This window comes from Pleurodeles waltl, chromosome 6 (assembly GCF_031143425.1).
Source record: "Pleurodeles waltl isolate 20211129_DDA chromosome 6, aPleWal1.hap1.20221129, whole genome shotgun sequence".
NCBI lineage: Eukaryota > Metazoa > Chordata > Amphibia > Caudata > Salamandridae > Pleurodeles > Pleurodeles waltl.
This window is the reverse complement of record NC_090445.1, coordinates 1,583,425,041-1,583,445,950: the sequence shown is the minus strand read 5'-3', so window position 1 is coordinate 1,583,445,950 and position 20,910 is coordinate 1,583,425,041. Positions and strand designations below refer to the sequence as shown.

At 43.1% G+C, this 20,910-nt stretch overlaps 1 protein-coding gene across 1 annotated transcript in view; it reads right to left on the bottom strand.

The window, feature by feature from the left end:
• Positions 1-2,053: 2,053 nt before the first annotated feature.
• The window catches only part of WDR31 (WD repeat domain 31), a 163,060-nt gene continuing 144,203 nt past the window's right edge, over positions 2,054-20,910 (bottom strand). Inside the window, exon 10 of the mRNA XM_069241358.1 lies at positions 2,054-4,295. Within this exon, the coding sequence (XP_069097459.1) occupies positions 4,135-4,295 (161 nt within the window). The 3' untranslated portion in view covers positions 2,054-4,134. The remainder of the gene's footprint in view (positions 4,296-20,910) is intronic.

Sequence of the window (20,910 nt, the reverse complement as noted above, 5' to 3'; positions counted from 1 at the left end):
GTGTTTCTGGAATTAATGTTTTCGGCCTGTATCCCTGCATAGAAGGCCAGCTAGCACAAATATTTGTCCCTAGAATAGGAAACAACATTTAAATGTTCATGTTGTGTCCCGATGCCAGGGATAACTATAATTCCATTTAACATGTGGTGGTGTTATTGAAAGCAGCGGGGCTGGTGAGCAGTTGACTGGTCTGAGGTGGGGAGGACATCAGGGTACAGAAGAGTCTGTGTGCTGGCAAGGGTGAGATTTCCATGGTCCCCGCACCAGGGAACTGGGCTGAACAGGGATAGGGGAGCCCGAGGCTGAGCTGTGCTCGCAGCCACAGCCTTGATTTCAATGGCTAGATTTTCTGAAACGTAAAATAGTGTCATGTGTGCCTGAATTCAGGGAAATCTGGGTGCAAGTATACCAGGCTTATTATAATTGAGCAAGCGGTCAGTACTTAATTTGTAAAGGAATGAGTACCGGTGCTCAGAGCTCTGCTAAGAAGACCGCAGCTGGTGCTATTAAATTACATTACGCCGAATACCAAAGATGTGCAGTCTTGAATCCACCTCATGCCTCTTTAATCCATCTATCACCTAAAAACACTCCCTGACTTTTTATTTGACTCTTGCAGGTTCCTTGGGGTGAGTGGTGGACAACTAAAGGACCTTAAAAGTACTTCTAGAAAAAGATTCAGAAGTTTGGAGAATTTTGGAGCAACTTTGGAAATAAAGCTCCATAAGTGGACAAACCTGAAGTTGTGAGTCAAGCCGGCCAACGTCGACCACAATCCAGCCTGACTTCCAGGTTCGTCCTGCTGAAAAGCTCCAGAGCCCCAGACTTCCAGGATTTGACAGGGGCTCGTAGAAAGGCAATCTAATGACTTTGCATCAAAATCGGCTTGCTGAGGAGGGTCGTCCGACGTCTGGGAAGAAAAGCTCAAAACAAGGTTTCTAAGTCCAAAGGTGAAAGTTTGATCGAGGCCTCCTGCACAGTGTATCCGAGGAGGGCTCCATTGAGCTCAGCTTAAACTTTGGACTTGGTCCCCGGCGAAGATTTCTGTCCCGAAAAAGTTTCTAAATCCGAACATAGAGAACTTGACGGGGGCCTCTTGAGCAGCGTATCCGAAGAGGGCTCCAGCGAGGTCGGCCTCAACTTGTCAAAGGAAATCTCCAAGAAAACGACTAAGCGTGAAGGAAAAACTTTAGCCGGGTCCTTCCGCTCAGTGTAGCCAAGCAGGGCTCCATCGAGGTCGGCCTCAACCTCGGCTTTGCCCTGGCCGAGTGCGATCAGATGTCCAGATTGGCGCTTTTGATTTCTAGGTGCTGGAAAATATTTACTCACTCACTAATGTCACTGTTTCCCTTTATTGGATTTTTGTTGTTTTAGTGTCCTTTTAAAGATAAAAATATTATCTACTTGTATAAATTGATGTTGTGTTTTGTGTTTTACTTATTTACTGTTTTGTTGATATTAAATGCTTTACACACCTGTCTCCAAAGTAAAGCCTAACTGCTGGTTGCCAAGTTACCAAGCGTTGAGCCAGAATTAATTTATTGAGACTTTGACTGGACCTATTGGGGGTTTGTGGCCTATTGCTAAGTGGAGGTACTTACCTGACCTTACCAATAATCCAGTTTCCAACAGGTAACAAATTGCTGCTTTTTGTTTTTCGGTTCTGCATATTTCTAGCCAATGAAGTTAAAACCACCTATGTTTGTTTGTCATGACTTTCCTGACACACATCTTTCGGTTGCCTTTTACAACAGTGAGGCCCTGTGGGAAAGAAAAGAGCGACAAAAAGGCCCAGGCGATAATACAGATATGTATACAGATGTTGCTATCCTTGCCCGGATGCTAGAAATGTAAATGACCTGCTTACAGTTTAATTAAGAAAATCAATAGTTCTATTGTTGACTCAAATACAATGAACCACTGGCATGCCGGTGTATGACCCAACTATAATAAAGAAATACAGAAATATAAATCGGGAGGCTCTAAATGTCCCTTTGGAAGTTCTACCCAGCATGTTTTTGAGCACTGAACGACACAAACTATAGAATCCAAAAACTTTAAAAAGAAACAAACATTTTATTTATACAAAAAAAAAAAAACATTTTATTTTTCAGCTGTCTTCCATCTTGAGGACTTGATAGTTAAGTTATGGCAGCCTTCATCTTTCCACATTACTTGATTACGTCTACTTTCTGACTTATCGTAAGTATTAAAGAGTCACAAAATGCAAAAGGTTTTATCTTTATGGTAACAATAAGATGCTAAACATGGAGAAGCGTTGGTGCTATGTCTCACAGTGACTGGTGACCTGTTCAGACATTGCACTCACTCCATTTTAGGAGAGCATCAGTCTTGAGCATATGTGGCAGTGTCATCCCTGTCAATGTCTCTGTGGCTACAGGCAAGTCCGATCTATTTAAGAGTTGGAGGACTTACAATAGGTGTCAATCTAGAACTTGAGTCGCTTAGAGTCTTGCTGAGATTTTGTCTTTCTTTAAATGTATTACAGCCTGGCAATAAAGTGGTAGTTCTCACTAGTGCACTGCGTTTTATCAGAAGAGTGCTCAATCTGTTGTTGGTAAGTACAGCAGGCCTGAAAAGATGTTTCACCTTTCTCCTTTAGGCGAAATGTATGCAGTCCTGCTGAGATATGCATGTACTGTGCAGCTGAAAGTTCTGTAATCCATCTGAGAAGTGCTCATCTTTGTCCACACGTTTGTGTTGACCCTGTTCCAAGAAGTCTAGTCCTGTTCTTCAATCATATATTCCAATCCCACTGAGATTTGCAAAAATGCTCATTTAACCAAGTTCCAATCCTACAGAGATCGATTACTGTTCCTCCAACACATCACAGATGCACTATTGTCCAACTGACCATATTACCATCCAGCAAAGGGTTTCACTGCTGGCCTTTTGACTGTATTACTACCCCAATAAATGTGCTATTAATGTCCCCTCGGCTATTTTACAGACCTTTGAGTTCCAGTACTTCACCTTCATTCATATTATAGACCTGCTGACAGTTCAGTGCTCTACCATCAGACATACATTTTGTCGTCTGGAGGAATGTGTAAGAGCTGTCCCTTTAAACATATTACAGTTATTGATGCTCCTTCAGGCAAATTACAGTCATGTTCAGTGCTATCACTACTGCTTTAGACACATTACAAACAATGAGTTCCAGTTTTGCTACTTACCCAGTATCACAGACCTGTGGCATATTAGCAAAGTTCAATTAGCTATAATACAGAACTGCTAAGACATCAAGTACTGTCCCTTTACTCAAGTCATAGTGCTACGAAGAGTATATATGCTATCCTTTTAGCGATATTATAGTTGTGGTTAGATTTCAAGTACTGGCCCTTAAGCCGTATTCCAGTGCTATTAAGTAGTGCTTGCCGTGTACCATTAAATCTACATCTACTGAGGTTCCATTACTGTCACTTTACTAAAGGAGACCTCTGGGTATTGGTACAGCCCATCTAACCACGTTAGAGGCATTCTTAGAGAGGAAAGCCCAGTGCTGTGGAGAGTGCAAGTGCTTTTCCATTGACAATATATTAGTGCTAATAAGTAATGTTGGTGTTGTACCACTGACAATGGAACAGTCCTGCTGAAACATGTTGATACTGTCCTTTTAACTGTATTTAAGTCCTGCGCATTTAAAAACAAATTACAAAAGCCTACAATTCACACACTTCTGTCCATCTAAAAAATTCGTTAAAAAAATCATATTTAAAAAAATGGTGAGTCAAGTGGAAAAAATCATGCCTACTGATTCCAACCTTTTGCTTTGCTTTCACAGTGAAATGTCGGACACAGACAGTAAAGGACTGGACACCAGAACTTCGAAGTATTGATGAGTACCAATGACTTTCCAAACTGCAGATGTGCTCCTTACTGCAGTATACATGGTCCTTTGTCATTTTTATATACGATGCTTCCAGTGATACGCACAGGTGGTCAAGAATTCAGCAGTGAGCATATGGCTCAGATGACCCAGAACGATTTGGCTACCATGAAATTTGAGGCCTACTCAATTGTTTGGACTGTTACCCAACAGTCCACAGTAATGATGGACCAAAGAAATGGTGGACTTCATTGTTCTTTGCCAAGGCCCACAAACTTTGCTCTTTAGAACTTGGCCATGTGGCGCAGCTCTGGCCCTTTCCCATTCTCCAAGCGGAGGGAGTGGATTCCTGTGTTGAAGCTGGCACAGAGAAGGGAGCTCTTGTCGCTGACTGCCAGGGAAGCAAGAGGTCCAGAGCCATCCAGAAACAAAGTGTTCAAGCAACCTGAGAAAATAAACAAGCAGTTAGTTTGCCACTTTTCTGTATCCTGGGTCTTTCCTCGGGAACAAAGTACAGGATAAAATACAATATGCATGCAAGACTGAACCTAGCCCAGAGACATTTAATCTGAGACTCACATGGTTTCCAATAGTTTTCGGTGTCTGGATCGTCAATATAAGTCATTTCTAACTTAAACAGGTCTAACTCAAACCCTAAAAAGATTAGAACCGATCTCAGTCTCACCAGATTAGTCTTTATTCAGCGTTAGCTAGACATGCACATTTTATTCCCTCCTCAAACATTTACTACTTCCTTCTTACAGGATGGTATAATAGAAAGCTGATTTCCGGACTGTACATTTCACCAACGGAGGAGTAATTGTCCCAAGTCACAAAACTATTATTTTATAAAGACATTTAGAGAAATATAAGGTAAGAGAGGTGGAGGTGAAACTCTCTGGCTCATTCGTTCTCAGATTTAGAGGTAAAGCTTTCCAAGGTAAACCTAAGTTTCAATATTTGTCTCTTTTAGTTCAGTCTCCAGACCTCAAATGTCACTGAAGTAAACAATGCTAACAGAGATGGGATGAATATGTCATCGGGCACCGTCACGGAGGTATGTTTTGCAAGACTGCTGTGCCAAATTGACATCGTTCCTTTGTCGGTACAGACTAGCAACAGTCTGCCCATAAGCACATTGGGGCTTAGACCCACCACAAAGTCTGAACTTGTACAACAAGAGGTGTATGCCCAGTTCCTGATGTGTGAGTGTGAGTGCAGGGGCCTACTGTGAGAAATCCTTAGCCCTTGAGCTTAAATGTGCACCTCAGAGTTAGCAAGACACATGCACGTCAGCAGGAATCAAATGTGAGTGTGAGGAAGCCTTTGAGATGGTAAGTGAAATAAAACACACACCCTGATGCTTTTAGTGAAAGAAGGCTGTGGTGTGAAGTGTGCAGTGTACATGTGTGCTCCTGCATGTACACATATCGGCATGCAGGTCTGCATGCGAATGTGAGACATGGTGCCTGTGTCTAGTGCCCTTATCTATGCCGACTGAGCCCTTCCATGCAGACCACCCGTCCTAGGGATCTCAAGGCATCCAGTCACCCGCCAGCATATGGGTCCATCTCTAACATAACAGACCCACCCCTGGAGTACTGATCCTTGCAGTTCTGCAGAGATCGTAGGCATGGTGAAGGTCATCTTTAGAATGTTTAAATTCGGTAGGCATCTCTGGAGCTATGAATCCACACCAGGCTGAATGGTGGACATTTTGGGGATACTGTGGGCTAGACTGACTTGATGGGGCCAGTCTTGACAATCTGGTGGCCCTGGCCTAATGGCCACCATCCCTGAAAAGTTGGGGCATTTTCAGCATGATGGTGCTGGTGAGGAACACATCTGTCTCGTTGGTCATTCATGGCTTATAGTAGGCGTTCCCGGAAGGAATAACAATGCATCAATACCTGGTATAATGACAGCTCCAGCAAATGGTGGTCATTCTTGGAATATTGTGGGCATACCTAGCATCATGCGACCCAGTACTGTCACTGCTCACCAGACATACGAAAGAGGAAGGGAAGATATCCTTTCCAGAAGAAGGAACCTTTGGCCTAGAATACTTAAATACCTCTTGGAAAATGATTAGAAGTCCCCTAAAGCAAGGTGGATGGTAACCAATGGGCGGTTCCATTACATTGGTACTAGGAAGTCAACAAACATAAACAAGAGCCTCAGATGCAGAGTTTGAAAGAAACCCACAAGAGTCTCAAATACTAAATCAGTTACTTCACGAAAAGGGTTGGGTCCTGCACTCCCTGTTGCTCCACCTGTTTCTTATTTGTTTTTCAAAATCAAATCCAAGAAATAAGAGTTATCAAAAGGTATAGAGGAGGACTAGACATTTTGAGTATCCCCATTCCAATAACCTGACACCAGTGGTGGGACTCAGAAATGGAGTGGCAACAGCAATTCAGTTGGTGGAGAGGGTACCTGCCACTGATGCTCATGTGGGCCTAGTGAGTGATAGTGCGTCAAACTGTGAAGCGCAAGAAGACGGTGTGACATGCGCTAAACAGGCGACGACAACATTTCACTCCCGCTCCAGAGCCATTCTTGCTCAGCACCCTACCTTTCTGAAGCTTGCCATCGGAGAAATAGGGCAGGCAGCCCAAACATAATGCGGGATAGTCTTAAGCATTCGGCTGGACGAAGAGTGTGAGAACTTGAAAGAAACCCAGGAAACATTCAGAACACCTCTTTATCTAGCGATAGAGACACTGTCAATTTCCAGGATATCCCATTTCACTCCACAGATGTCCATCAGCCCTTGCAAGAGTGCCCTGGACCTTGGCGCATGGGCGGTGTGCCATCCACATTCCTTGACCCCCTGCTGACCTTTTGAATATAACACTCTCCTATTATTTTTAACAATTCTCAGAAAATCCAAGGAGAATTACAAACTGAATTCGAATCTTTTTGTGCCAAGTGAAGTTCAGGATTGTATATTAAGAATGAGTAGTTGACAGGCCGCTGGTAATGCAGCCACTCTCATCGCTGTCAGAGAATCACTGATAAAGTAAATGTTGTTATGGATGAATTAGCTATTGTAACCAGAAGAAGGGCGACTCTGCTGTTGATTTTCTTTACCATATGAAAGATGTTTTTTAACATTATTCAGGTGTAGCCCAGGGTGTGGAGAGTGTTCAGAAAGCTGTTGGTGCTGCCTTTTTTGAAGGTTTGCTGTTGATAGAGCAAGAACAACTTTGCGCCATCTGTACTAGGTGGCAAATCAAGGACTCTGTTGACTCAGTTTCTGTTGCTAACTACTGTTTGACTGTACAAGAGAGAAAAATTAGTCCAATGAATCGAGACTGGTGTCTTAACAAATGGAATAATTACAAAAAATTGCCAAAATGAGGAGCCAGGGAGGAATTCCGAGACAGAATGACTGGGGTATGTAGGGTCTTGGGAGGTCAGGGAGAAGTAAGATGCAGGGGTGAGGGGAAACAGCTTCACCCTGATGGTCTCTTATGGTTTCAAAGGTGGGCAGTTAGGATAGTGGAAATTATATTGTCCTAACGTACCCCCTGAGGTCCACACCAACACTAACACCTTGAATTTACCCAAGTCTCCAAAAAAACAACACACTACCTTTTAGGACAGTCTAAGTGAAGATGACTGCACTGCAAATGCTTTGAATATGATTAATCAAAATGGGTCTTATGTCTGATAGGGTATTAATGGACAGACCACCTCGTGCCTAACATACCACAAGAAGGACTAGCCGTTGTGTGCTAAAGACCTCTCAGTTCCCTTCCTTACATCTCTTAGGAATGTCGATTGATGAAGTTGGCATTTCTATCACCCCTGTTATTCACCAAACTGAGATCCCGTATTTATAAGTTTGGGTCCCACTGACCACCTTGTCTTTTTTGTTAAGCTCCACCTCTCCTGCTAAACATCTGGGTAGAGATCTTTTGTGTGAACTGTACTACACTCTACATTGTATTGGCGGTGTTAAGTATTTCAGTACGCTGATAAACAATTCAAATAACGTTTTAGGTGTACTATGTGAAAACAAAGAATATACTGATGATGCTGACTGTAAAAATGTAAATGTATCTCTGATATGTTTGATCATGTGCCATCTACCTTATGGTACAAATGTGTGAATGATGTGGGTTTTGCCTTTACTGTTGAACCGGTAAAGATGAGAGCAAATCCAAAGAAGAAACTTCCTTGCATCCATCCTTGCCCATTATGCTCTGAGGTGGAAGTGGGAATCCAAACTGTTATTAGTGGTCTGATAAAAAAGGGGGACTAGTGCCCACTGTGAGTGTATGTAACATCCTCATTTTACCAATCATATAGCCTGGTAAAGACACATACAAGTTATTTAGTGCAAGACCTGAATGCCTTCAATGCTACTGTAATACTGAATGTTCTTGTTGTTTGGAACCCTGCTACCACATTGTCCTGTACTCCAACTACCACAATTTGTTTTACAGGTGTGGAGCTTTGTTCTTTCTAGGGCCCAGTTAATGTGGACCTGCTTGCCCCATGATTTTACTGAATCAAGTACCATCTTCTCCAAAACACTTAATAAAAATCTGGACAATCTTATGAACTGTTGGTTGTCTGACTCCATGGACCAATATGACATTGTATCACTCACTCTATTAGCAAAAAAAGGGCACACAACTTCTAAAGAGAAATTACAATTCTGTCTTCCCCTTATTTGCTATTTAGGTCTTGATATCTCAGTGGGGAAGAGCCATCAGTCTGCAGACCACATTGAAGTAATTCGTAAGTAGTCTAGACAAGTTATTGTCTCTCAGGTATGCCTGCTATTGGGGATGGTGGGTTACTACAAACAGTGGGTACTGGGATATGCGAGCTTTGTTAAACCTCTTCAAAATTTTGCAATAAAAGATGACCATGAACCTGCTTTGACCCAAGTGGGAGAGAAAGCATGTATGATTGAAAAAAGCATTGCCCACCACCGAGCTCTCTGACTGACTATAACAAACAATTCGTGGTGTACTATCAAGAAAAGGAGAGTTTTGCTTCAAGGGTTTTGGTGCAGATCAAAAGCAACCCATCATGTAATGTTCATCTGCCCTTAAAAAAATTGCAGTAGAACTTCCACCATGTTTGAGACTGTGGCTGGCCACATTGTGGAGCCATTCAACATTATAGTCCTTGGATCCACCCTTACTGTTGTTGTGCCCCATGCTATAGTTATAATTCGACATGTATGCATGGTAAGATTGTCATGGTGCAAAATTATCTTGGTTTTCGCCTCTGATGTCACTCTGATCTGATGTGCCACCTGGAGCCCTGCCTCTCTGCTTCCCACTGCTTGGGATGGAGAACCACATCACATGACTACTGCACTGATACTATATGTGGCGAGATTCACTGGGAAAGCCAAGCTAGTGATGACCATGCATCTGGCTTGGCTCTAAGATCCATAGCACAAGCTAAGCCATAAAAATAAATCTTATAGCGAACCTGCATATGTTATACATGATCAGTTTCATGTTACAAGTGCATTATTTTCCATTATTCTTTCTTTAGTGGGTTAATGGTCCTATCTAGAACTCTTTTAAGAAGTATTCACGTTACAAGTGCAGTACTTTCCATTATTCTTTCTTTAGTGGGTTAATGGTCCTATTTAGAACCCTTTTAAGAAGTCCATCTGGACGGGAAGGCTCCGAGATAGCTAGGCTGTGCTCATCCAGGAGAAGGACTTCATTCCAAAAGCGTTGAGGTGTGGACATAATGTCTGCAACTAGGAGGGCAAAGGTTAATTAGCCCTGGCTGCTAGGGGGTCCAGCAAGTAAATCTTGCAAGTGGCAATACAGGGAACATCGCAAAAGTGCTACGGTCATTTTCACCAAATGAAAATGGTTCTGGTATTAATCAGAGAAATCACTGATATGAGGTCATTCGTCTTCTATGGACTTAGAGGGTTATGGAGGAAATAGGCAACAACAGTCCTGGTTTGTACTAAGAACTAGAAAGGTGCAAACATATTCTACACTAGGTGAATGTGAACATGCTGGGTGTTAATGACTTTAAAAATGAAGAACCATCTGTCACAGTCTTTGGATTTAAGGAGTGTTTTAACTAATACATGGATGAAATGATTCTGATGTATACATATTCATGTGGACGGAGGGTGACTGTTAACCTGTGGCATAAAACATAATTCCAAGGTGCAGTCTGAGTTGGAGTGCTTGTTAGATTTCAGGGAGACATAGTGCAGTGCAAATAAGTACACATCTACACGCAACACCAGAAAACAACTTTCTAAAACAGACTGCAATATCCTATGGTCAACCCTGGATGGGGGAAGTAGGCACAAGATGTGATTCACCAACAGAAAAACTGCAAAGGTAGAGCAGGCGCGCATAACGTTTTCCAAAGAAATTCTTATAGAGGAAAATTGTAAAGAACATATTTAATTCCACTAATAAGAAGGATCAAACAATGTGACACCAACCACTCTCCACAAGTTGTACTTCCCGACTGAAGAAAACAACACTCATTGAGGGAGTAAGTGTGTGAGAATTGCAATTCTATTTTCTCTTGCAGGCCCAGTGGCTTTCACTTAGGGTGCACGAAACACACCTTGACTCCAAGACCAGCCCTTATCAGTCTTTTTCAGCCCAGCATAAACAACCATGCTAATCCAGCTAGGCGTTCCCCTCTAGAGCTCTCCTATGAACTGTGTCATGGAAACTAGTGAGTAATACAATCCTACAAAAAATAAGGTTGCAATATCTTCTAAATCCTTTACCACAAGAATGTATGTCTAGTAATGCTTGTAATAGTTTCACTTGGTTGTTAAAGGTGACAGAAGCATTCATAGTAGAAACACTGCTGTAATACAAGTGGGATCTGATGAACTACCCACAAATGCTAGCAGTCTCTGGTAGCTGTGTCTTTACTGCTCCAGACCGAAACACCAGTATCAGTAAAACAAGAAGAATCGGGTGAATTGCACACAGACACAAGTAGCATCTGGAAGGTCAGCTTTCTCTGCCCCAGACATAAACACCACACTATAACAACAAACAAGCCATATATATTACAAGAGCAGTTTGGAGCAAACACAACATTCTCATCTTCTAGCCTGAGCCAATGATAAAACTCTACTGTACTACCCATTATTTGCTTTCAATGACACCATCTCTTTCACTTCCTCACCAACCTAATACTCCTTCCTATTGTTCTCATCTACAGCGCCCACTGATCACTGAGACAAATCTAGCCATCCCCCTCTGAGACCACAAACCTTATTCCTACTCACACTTTCACTGCCCTAACCACTAGCCACACTTTCAATTCCCCTTCCACTACAGCCTCCTACAATCATCTCTAACATACCCTCTCCAATCTCTTCATTTTTCTATCTAAGATTCCTGTATGTACTTTTAACCTTTAAATCCATCAGGAATGCAGATTCCTCTTTCCAGACATTAACACCTATACCCACCCTATATTCGCTCATGCTCTGGTTCATATGATTACTGCAACTAACAGCATACATGCCCCTTATACATATATTCTCTAGCTTTGGGATTTTTATCCACCCAAATCATCTTCTTCTGCTCTCCCCTGCTCCCCAGACTTCAACCCTTCCTCCTCCCAACCATCCTTCTCTCATTCCCCATATGTTATTCCTCCTATTAACCCTTCTCACCATTTGCTATCTGAATTTTCCACTTCCATCCTAACCATCCATCCAAGTATGCTTGAATCAGACAGTGACTTGAACTTACTTTCTTCTCTTCAATCTACCAAAACCACGAGACACTCTCACATAGCCCCAAATTCTATTCATTTCCTCATTTGTGTAATTATTAATGCTAGAATAATGAATAAATATCTTCCTAAAATCTATTATCTTGTACGATTTAGGTGCTGGTCTACTGCTCTGCACTGAAATCTGGCTGGGTAATGATGCCCCACCCAATCTACATGAAACCATGCCTGCTGGCTGGAAAATACATCTAATAAATTGTCCATCCAAAGAGACTATTGGAGGCCTAGTAACTGGCCCCAAAACCTCCCTCCTGGACAAATGGCTGAGGATTATACAATCTCAGAATCCCAATCTCAATTTTTCCAGTACTCTTCATTGCCAAGCTATACATGTGCTTTCTTCCTGATTAACAGACACCCCCCACCACACACCTTGCATTTACTGAGCCCTTTCTCGACTTAATTGTGGAGATAATCTTGAAACACTACAATCTGTACATATTTGAAGATTTAAATACATGGCTTGGCAAAAGTGGCCTATTTCAACCAGAAGAAGCTACACTCTTACCTTGAATCAATTAACTTTCTAATCTCTTCCTATTTCTTTCCAATGATTAAGAACTATTTCGCCATCTGAGACTGACCATCATGTGATACGATTTGATTTATCCATTAGTTCAGCACTAAAAATAAGCGAAACCACAAATCACTTAATATGTGTCAGACCATGAAAAACTGGACGTGTCCTCCATCTGCTCACAACTATCAACTACTTTTTATTCAGATCTTTTTATTATATTTTCATAGAAAGAAAAACAGGGACAATGAAGGTAAATCATATATAGACATCTGCAGATAATACCCACTTCTTTTAATCAGCAGCCAACTAATCAGAGTTCAATAGTCCCTGGCAACCTCAACCCATTCAAATCATTAAAGGTCTCATAAATGAATGGTTCTGGAAATCAATCTGTAGCAAAATCACAATAATCGAATAGGAGGACACTGGAAACACACCAGGAGGACTCTTGCACTATAATGACAAAGTTGCTCTCCAATGCCATCCCAAAATCAACAAAATGTCACAAAGGCATACTACTCAAGCCGTATCTCATACGCCACTTGCCCAGCACAAGAAGTACATAAAATTACTATTGACTTTCAGTTCCTTAAAAGCATAGACTCAAAAGTGACCCTTCCTGCAAAACTTTTCTGGATGACCCCACAACAGCCAAAGACCTGCAAAGATACCTCTGAACAAAAGGGAAGGAAAATATCAATGCCTCATTGCCACCTCTACTGCAATAAACAACTGAAAGTCCAAAGCTAATTCTCTTCAAACACTGGCAACAGAAGACATCACCAACACTATGAAAGCCCAGGGATCAGCTACACCAGCTGAACTATGTCTGGCAACTTATTCAAGGACATACTCTTTATAAGTTCTGCTGCCATCCGAGCCAGAACTATCATAGAGCACTTCTTAATGACAGGAACCTTCCCAGTTGAGCTCAAAACTGCTTATGTAAGTTATAGTCCAGAATCAATTATGGGCTTGATGAAAAAATTATAACCTATTCTATTAAAATATATTTCATCCTGCTTGTGCTACTGAATCAACACTGAGAGCCACAAAACTACAGCTGACTTAAATAGGTGTGATTCATCACCATACAACTCTTACACAGACTTGATAACATAGGAATTCATGAAATTCTCCTCAAATTGATCACCACTTATTTCACTTACAGATCTCGCATCATCTTGTTGCCAACCTTCACCTCAACTACATTCAGATTCAAAGCTTGCATTCCCCATAGCACAAACATTGCTCTGTTCATTTTCAATGCCTACCTTAGCTCTCTACCTGACTTCACTTTGCATTAAATCTTAACTGCTATACTTATGTTGATGATGTACATACCACAGCATAGCCACAGATTCCTCTACCCCTGGGTGATGTTTACAAACAATCAATAGTTGGATGCCAGAGAAATGCCTCAAATTACACACCGTGGAAATTGACAAAGCAACATGTTGCAAATTACAGCACATTCAGAATGCAGCTGCTCAACAGTTTCTCAACCTACCATTCTGGAGTCACTTCAGAAAAACAACATATCATTAACCAAACACAACTATCATATTCCAGGCTAGCATCCCTTTAACTACGTCAACATTCAAAAAGTAATTTACTGGCAGATGCTTACAGTCTTTTCAGGAGTCCAGGCTCTGAAACATGATCATGCATGAATAGAACAAAAATGTTAATCACTTTAAATTCTAGGGGTACTAAAAACATGATCCTTGCCATGCACATCATCATAAAATGCAGATGACCAGCAAATTGGGAAGCAGGTATGTACACAGCTATCTTTTATGACACTCTGCAACATTCATGTTTAGGTACAGCGGCAAACAGCAGACCATATTTGAAGAATGTCTTTGAGCCTCATATTTCTCACCCAACATAGCCCACAAAGGAACAATCTACACCCAACATCTTTTCAACCATACACTCAGAAAGGGCACTGATCATTGCCCCTGATATTTACAGCCTGAAACTTTGAAAAGATTGAAGTATCATGGTTGTATAACCATACAATCTACGGGGCTGCAAAGTTGGCCTTGGGGAAATGTTTGAGATGCTGGGAAATCAAATGAAAAACAACCATTTAGGCAGATTAAACTACCATCAGATAGACATTTTTGCATCTGTTGTGATGTACAAGTTGAAACACATTTTGGGAAAAAAAGCATGGGGGATATGGAACGGGGCCAACATTTCTGCCTGCACAGTGCCCTCTTTGTTTGGATTATGCCGCACTTAGCTTGAAAAGTGATCCTGTCAGAATTGTGAAGAAATCCATTTAGGTGATGTAACTGCTAGGTCACTCTGTAACAACACTGTCATCTTGTCTGAGAAGGTCACTGATATAATCAACTGAATTTCCAACCTTCAAAAGGCCCTCCAGCAAGAGAACCAAAATGGATGGCAACCGGAAGCAGGGATGTCAGGTATCTAAATAGTTCCTGGAATGAAATAACACACACAACCACAACACAACAAGGGCAGTTGAGAAGCTCACAAGGGAACTCCTCCGGAACAACACACTCTGAAGGGAGGCACTCCAAAAACTCCACTTACTGACAATTGAGGGAAGGATAACTGTCTCAAACTTCTAAAATTATTCTTTAGTTGCAATGGGTGGTTTAATGGTTGGTAGGAGTTCAGCTAGCTGACACTGCCACGACAGGCCCTGCCTGGAGTCTGGGTTGCATATTACAACTATTTCACCCCTGCACCAAAATGGCATCCCTGTCCCCTGCACTGTTGCGAGTAGCACACAAGTGCTATAAACGAAGTCTACTGCTCAATAAAGCTACCCAGCCATATGCCCCTGCTCTTCCACTACTGGTCACCCCGAGGGGAGACCGGACCACTTATGTGGGGGAAACTTGCTGCCTGGCGTGAGGCAGGCATACAAACATTTGGGGATCTTTACTGCAGCAGTTCCCGTATACCATTTAAGACCCTACTGGCAGAAGAGGGACTCCCACCTGGTCATTTGCTACCACACAATTCCATATTAGGGGCACTAGATACATGCTGGGACGGTATGCGGCAGAAACACCCAATGGACCTCACTGTCCAAAATCTTCATGTCAGAGGCCGTCATTTGATGTGGTGGTTTGCTGACTCTCTGCGCACGTACGCTGCACTCCCACAGACTCTTCTATGTTGCTGCTGGGAAACAGACCTGGGTTGTCCTTCCACAGATAAAGAGTGGAAAGCCATTGTTGAATGTCCTGCACTTGTTTCACGAAATGCACGTTTCCGCCTAATACAATACTACATACTCCACAGGGCTTACCTCATTCCTCATAAGATAAATTGTTATTACCACTGTACCGATGCCACTTGTCCCCACTGCTCCCTCCCCGATGCTGGACCGATACACATGCTCTGGGAATGTCCCTCCCTTTACCAATACTGGCTGGGTGCTCCGCAGCCTGCACAGAACTACCTGTACCACACACATGGGAGGGCTGCCTTTTAGGTCTTAATTTTAGGGACAAGAAACATAGAGCCACCATACGGTTCATAGACCAGGGGCTTCTCCTAGCCAGGAGATTGAGCACACGCAGATGGAGGTTCCGGTATATCCTGCGCTCACTGCTTGGGAGCTCTCTGTGCAAGCCTGGACCCGAGCCGAAAGTGCTGCCTTACACAGGGAAGACATGCAGGGCCTGCGAAAAATACCCATTGGCAGTTAGCTGAGATGCCACCCTAGCCGACTTCCTAACTCTTCTGACATTTGCTGATAAACCACCATGGGCTGCCTCATCTCCAGAGATTGCAGGCACTCCTGACTATCAACTTATGGCCAGGAATGCCCTTTGCTTTCCCTTAAGTAGGTTCCTTCCTGACATAACAGCTATAGCTTTCTTTGTTCATTCAAACTGTGTCTCTGTGAGGATGCTCTTTTTACCCTCGCCTCCTGTTATACTGTAGCACAGACCTGATGTTGGTATTCCCTGTTTGGTTATAATTTTTGTTATTTCTGTTTCATACATACTGCATGTAGAATGTCCTGACTACTGTTCTGGTGTCATCCTCTGTTAACTCTTAGATACGTTATTTGTTACATGTCTCATATGTGATTGCAATATGTACTATTTGTATACTAAAAATGCACTAAAAAGATTAAAGCAAAAAATAAATTATAATAACAAGGGTGGTAAGACCAGCTGCACAGAAGGCAATAAGAAACGTGCATCACAAAGTGGATTCTAAACTGAAGACTGACAGTTATGTATGTGGAGCACCATTTGGAATGCAAAAATGGCGTACATTTTTCAATATTCACTATATCAGTACACCATAAAGGTCCGAAGCTGTAACCAAATTATTATTTGGGGTCTTTGCAACATTTCAACTAAAGTAAAAAAAAATACAACCAAGGTTCAGAACGTAAAAGATAACATTAACTTTTTAGGTGCCTACACAAGGCTCGCATCCAGCTAATTATCATACCAGATTATATGGATCATAGAGATTTCAGAAGCTTCTGCAAGGAGAGATGCACAATAAGCAATGGTAGTGAGTTAGTACTGGTTCAGTCACACAAGATAAAGTATTCAGAGAATCCTCCAACCTGGGGTTCACTTAATGGGGCAACAGATCCACACAGATGGACCTCCTTATGCTAGACTGGTCTAGTGAGGGATGGAGGAGGAAGACCTTCATATCATCCTGCAACTCGGTCAGATCACTTGCTCGTCACATGATACCTGCTGTTGCCAGACAGCAGATCTAAGCCTCACTCACCTCCAGTGCAGATACAGACCTTATGAAAGGTGTGGTATGTAGAGCTCTGAAAAGTTCAGGAAACCAAAAATAAAATAAACCTAAAACTTCAAATATATAGAAAGCTTTAAGGTCTTTTGACCTTCTTTTGCTTTCCCTTTATCAGCCTTTAACCTTTTTTTGTTTTTGTTTTAGAGGGTGTGCGATGACTGTAGCACAAGATAAAGAGAACAATCTTAAAAATCAACAAGAACTGCCAGATAAAGACAGATGCAGAACTAGAACATTGTGTGCGTTACTAGGAAACTGAGATTTGGGAACGCATACCAATAATGTATCACCATCTCCCAATGAAACAGCTTTCGAGACTTTTGACCACAGCTAATTTGACTGAAAAAAACAAAAGGTTATGTACAGCAGAAATGAGTACCGATTTGCATTGTGAGATGGGAAGGAGGGATGTTACTGCTTTTAAATGTTATTTGCTTTAAAATTAAAATAATAAAAGTTTAGAGATGGGTGATTTTAATCAGAAATTGGCTATAGAAACATTTATGTGATGGTACTCTATTTCTATCGGTTGAAGGTGATCGGTTTCTTTAGTAGCTTTTGTGCGTATTTAGTCTTTCCCTATTCCATCTCTCCCTCATTCTTTTCTAAATACAATTTTTCCTCTCTGATCACCTCGGTATTGTTGTTTTTGCAGCACACATTAAGCCCATAAGTCATGGATGTTTAGTGTTCCATGGAGCGTGCTTCCTACTACACGATGTACGGGCCCACTGAGGGCTTATTTTGCCAGCACTTTAGAAGCAGCAGTAGTATACATGCTGCACTCCAGGGACAGCTGAGGTTTCTAAGCACCATCTTTCCTTTTCGTACCCAAGGGAAGCCTGGTGCCTGATGTGTGTGTCATGGTCAACAATGATACGCAATACTACAAGATGACTTTAATAAATTATTAGAGGTGAGTAGTAGCATTGTTTTACTATCACTACATGTGTGTTTGGAAATCAAAACAAGTCTAGAATAAGAAATTCAAACACACAGGTTTCTGTGGAATGGATTTAACAACGTCTCTTCCTGTGCTGACCTGACTGCTAAGAAACTTCCCGGTTCCCGACTCACCCCCTGCACTCCATCTACTCCCTACATCTATCTTCACCTCACACTGACACCTTCCCATGTGCTTTTATTACTCTCTTTCTTACATGTGTTCTCTATTCTTTGATAAGGGAATTGTAGGAAGCTGGCCTGGTGTGTGGTGGGACCTATGGTACGTACACCTTATACCAGGTATCCCCTCTCAGTGAAGTGTAGGCAGTGTCTAGAAGCAAGGCTCTCTAGAGGTAGCTGTGTATGAGCAGCCAAGGCTTATCTAGGAGACATGCAAATTTCATGCAATTCCACTACAGTCACACAGTACTTACACACAGAAACAAAAAGACTTGGTTGTACAAAAATATAGGTACTTTATTTTTGGAACACAGTATCAGAAACTATACTAGAGAGGCAACTCTCCAATGGGAGGTAATTAAATACACTATATATATATATATATATATATATATATATATATATATATATATATATACATACATACACACACACACACTAATAAACAGTAAGAGGCATACAAAGGTTAGAAAACTGTGTAAAATAGCAATAAGCAATAGTAGCCCTAGGGGGAGCACAAACCATATACTAAGAAAGTGGAATGCGAACACAGGGGCCCCACCTAGGTAAGTAAAATGTGTAGAGGGGAGCTAGGAGCACTAGGAAACAACACAGGTAAGTAATGCAGTAACCCCCAGCAACCAGGTATGCAGGAGTAAAACACTGGATTTCCCCAAAACCACCCGAAGGATGAAAATAAGATAAAGAAGACAGCCAGAGCAGCCTGCAAGAAAACAGCGGTGGAACACTGAAGATGGAGGCCTGTGGAGAGAGGGGACCAAGTCCAGAAGTGTCTGTGGAGTCCAGGGAGAGTAGGAGATACTACCCACCCAGAGGTACCTTTTGGAGTTCAAGAAGGAAGGCAGGTCAGCACTGCAGCACAGAAGCCGGAGAAGAGTTCCTGATGCGTGCAAAAGATGTCCCACACTGGAAGCTGGATTCAGTGAAGGATTTCCACCAGCAAGCCTTGGCACAGGCAAACTCGCAGCAGGGGGAAAAGAGGTGCTGCCGGGGACCAACAAGGTCCAGGAGGACTCTACCCAGGAGGAGGGGTCACAGGGGACCCTCCGCATCGTTGAAGGCCCACAGGAGCAGAGGCAGCACCCACAGGTGTCCCAAAGGACAGGGACACAGAAGTTGCTGAAGCAGCCACGCAGCACCTCAGAAGTTGCTCCCACGTCGCCGGAGGACCACACAGAGGTACAGAGTTTGCAAGAGGGAGTGCTGGGGGCTGGACCTACACATTGCCTGAAGTTCCCCTTGGAGGTGAAGCTACAAGTCTTGGCAGCTGCAAAGGACGCGGTACATGGGGGAGCTGTCTTGAGTGGATGGAAAGGACTTACCACCACCAAAGTGCGACAGCTGGTAGAGAGGACCAAGGGATATTCTCTGGACCACCACGCGTGATGCAGGACCCATGCCACTCAGGATGAGGAGAGATCCACATAGCCGGTCGTCGTTGCAGCCAGGTGACTGTAGTTACAGGGAAGTGATGCCTTGACCCCAAGGGAGATGCCTTCTTCTTCTTGTGCAGGCTGAAGAGTTGCAGTCTTCTGAGGATGGACTGCTGGGGAAATGTTGCAAAGCTGGCAGGAATTCTGGATGCAACGTTGCAGAAGAGGCTTCCTCATGGATCTGCAGCTTGTAGGTTCCTGGAGGGCCCAGTCATGGTTTCGGAGGCCAGAAGTCAAAGCAGAGGTTGCAGAGGAGTCCTGCTAGAATCTTGAAAGCCGAATCTTAGGACCCACCCCAGAGGAAGACCCTCTATAGCCCAAAGAGGGGGCTTGGTCACCTAACCAGTAGCTACCTATCAGACGGTGCCTCTGACATCACCTGTTTGGCCTGCCACTCAGATGCTCCCAGAGTTCCCTGCCAACCTTGGACTCAAGATGGCAGAGCCCAGGGACCCCCTAGAGGAGCTTTGGGCACCACCCCTGGGGTGGTGATGGACAGGGAAGTGGGCACTCCCCTTTCCAGTGTCTAGTTTTGCACCAGAGCAGGGACTGGGGGTCCCTGAACCAGTGTGGACTGGTTTATGCACAAAGGGCACTAAATGTGCCCTTCAAAGCAAAACCAGTGTCTTGGAGATGCTACCCCTCCCAAGCCAGTCACACCTATTTCTGTCTATCCTATCACTTGTTACCTCCCGCTCCGAAAGGAAATCCTTTGTTCTGCCTTCCTGCTTGATCAGATCAAGCAGCAGGAGGGCAGAAACCTGTCTGAGGAGTGGCAGCGGCTGGGCTGCCTGGAAAATCCTGTAAGATTGGTGGTAGAAATGCTGGGGGTCTGCTAAAGAGCCCCCAGAGTACATGGAATCATACTTCCAATACTTGCAACAGTATTGGGGTATGATTCCGTCATATTTGATACCAAACATACCCAGGTTCGGAGTTACCATTAAGTAGCTGGACATAGGTAGTGACCTATGTTCTGTATATATATAAAATGGCGTCCCCGCACTCACGAAGTCCAGTAAAATGGGGCTGGAGTTTGTGGGGGCACCTCTGGTAGTGCAGGGGTGCCCTCACACACACGTACCTGCACCCTGCCGTCTAGGTTGAGAGGGCCTACCATAGGGGTGACTTACAGTGACCTGGTGCAATGACCTGTAGTGAAACCGGGAGCATGCACCTGGTTCAAGCAGACTGCAATGGCAGGCCTGCAGAACCCTTTGCATGGGCTCCCTATGAGTGACAGAATAACCGCTTCAGCCCATAGGGATCCCCTAGGACCCCAAAGCCCTGGGTACCTAGGTACCGTATACTAGGGACTTGTATGGGGGATCCAGTATGCCAATTGTGGGGAGAAAAAGTTAGTGGCAGCCAAATTTAAAGGAAAGAGCATAATGACTGGG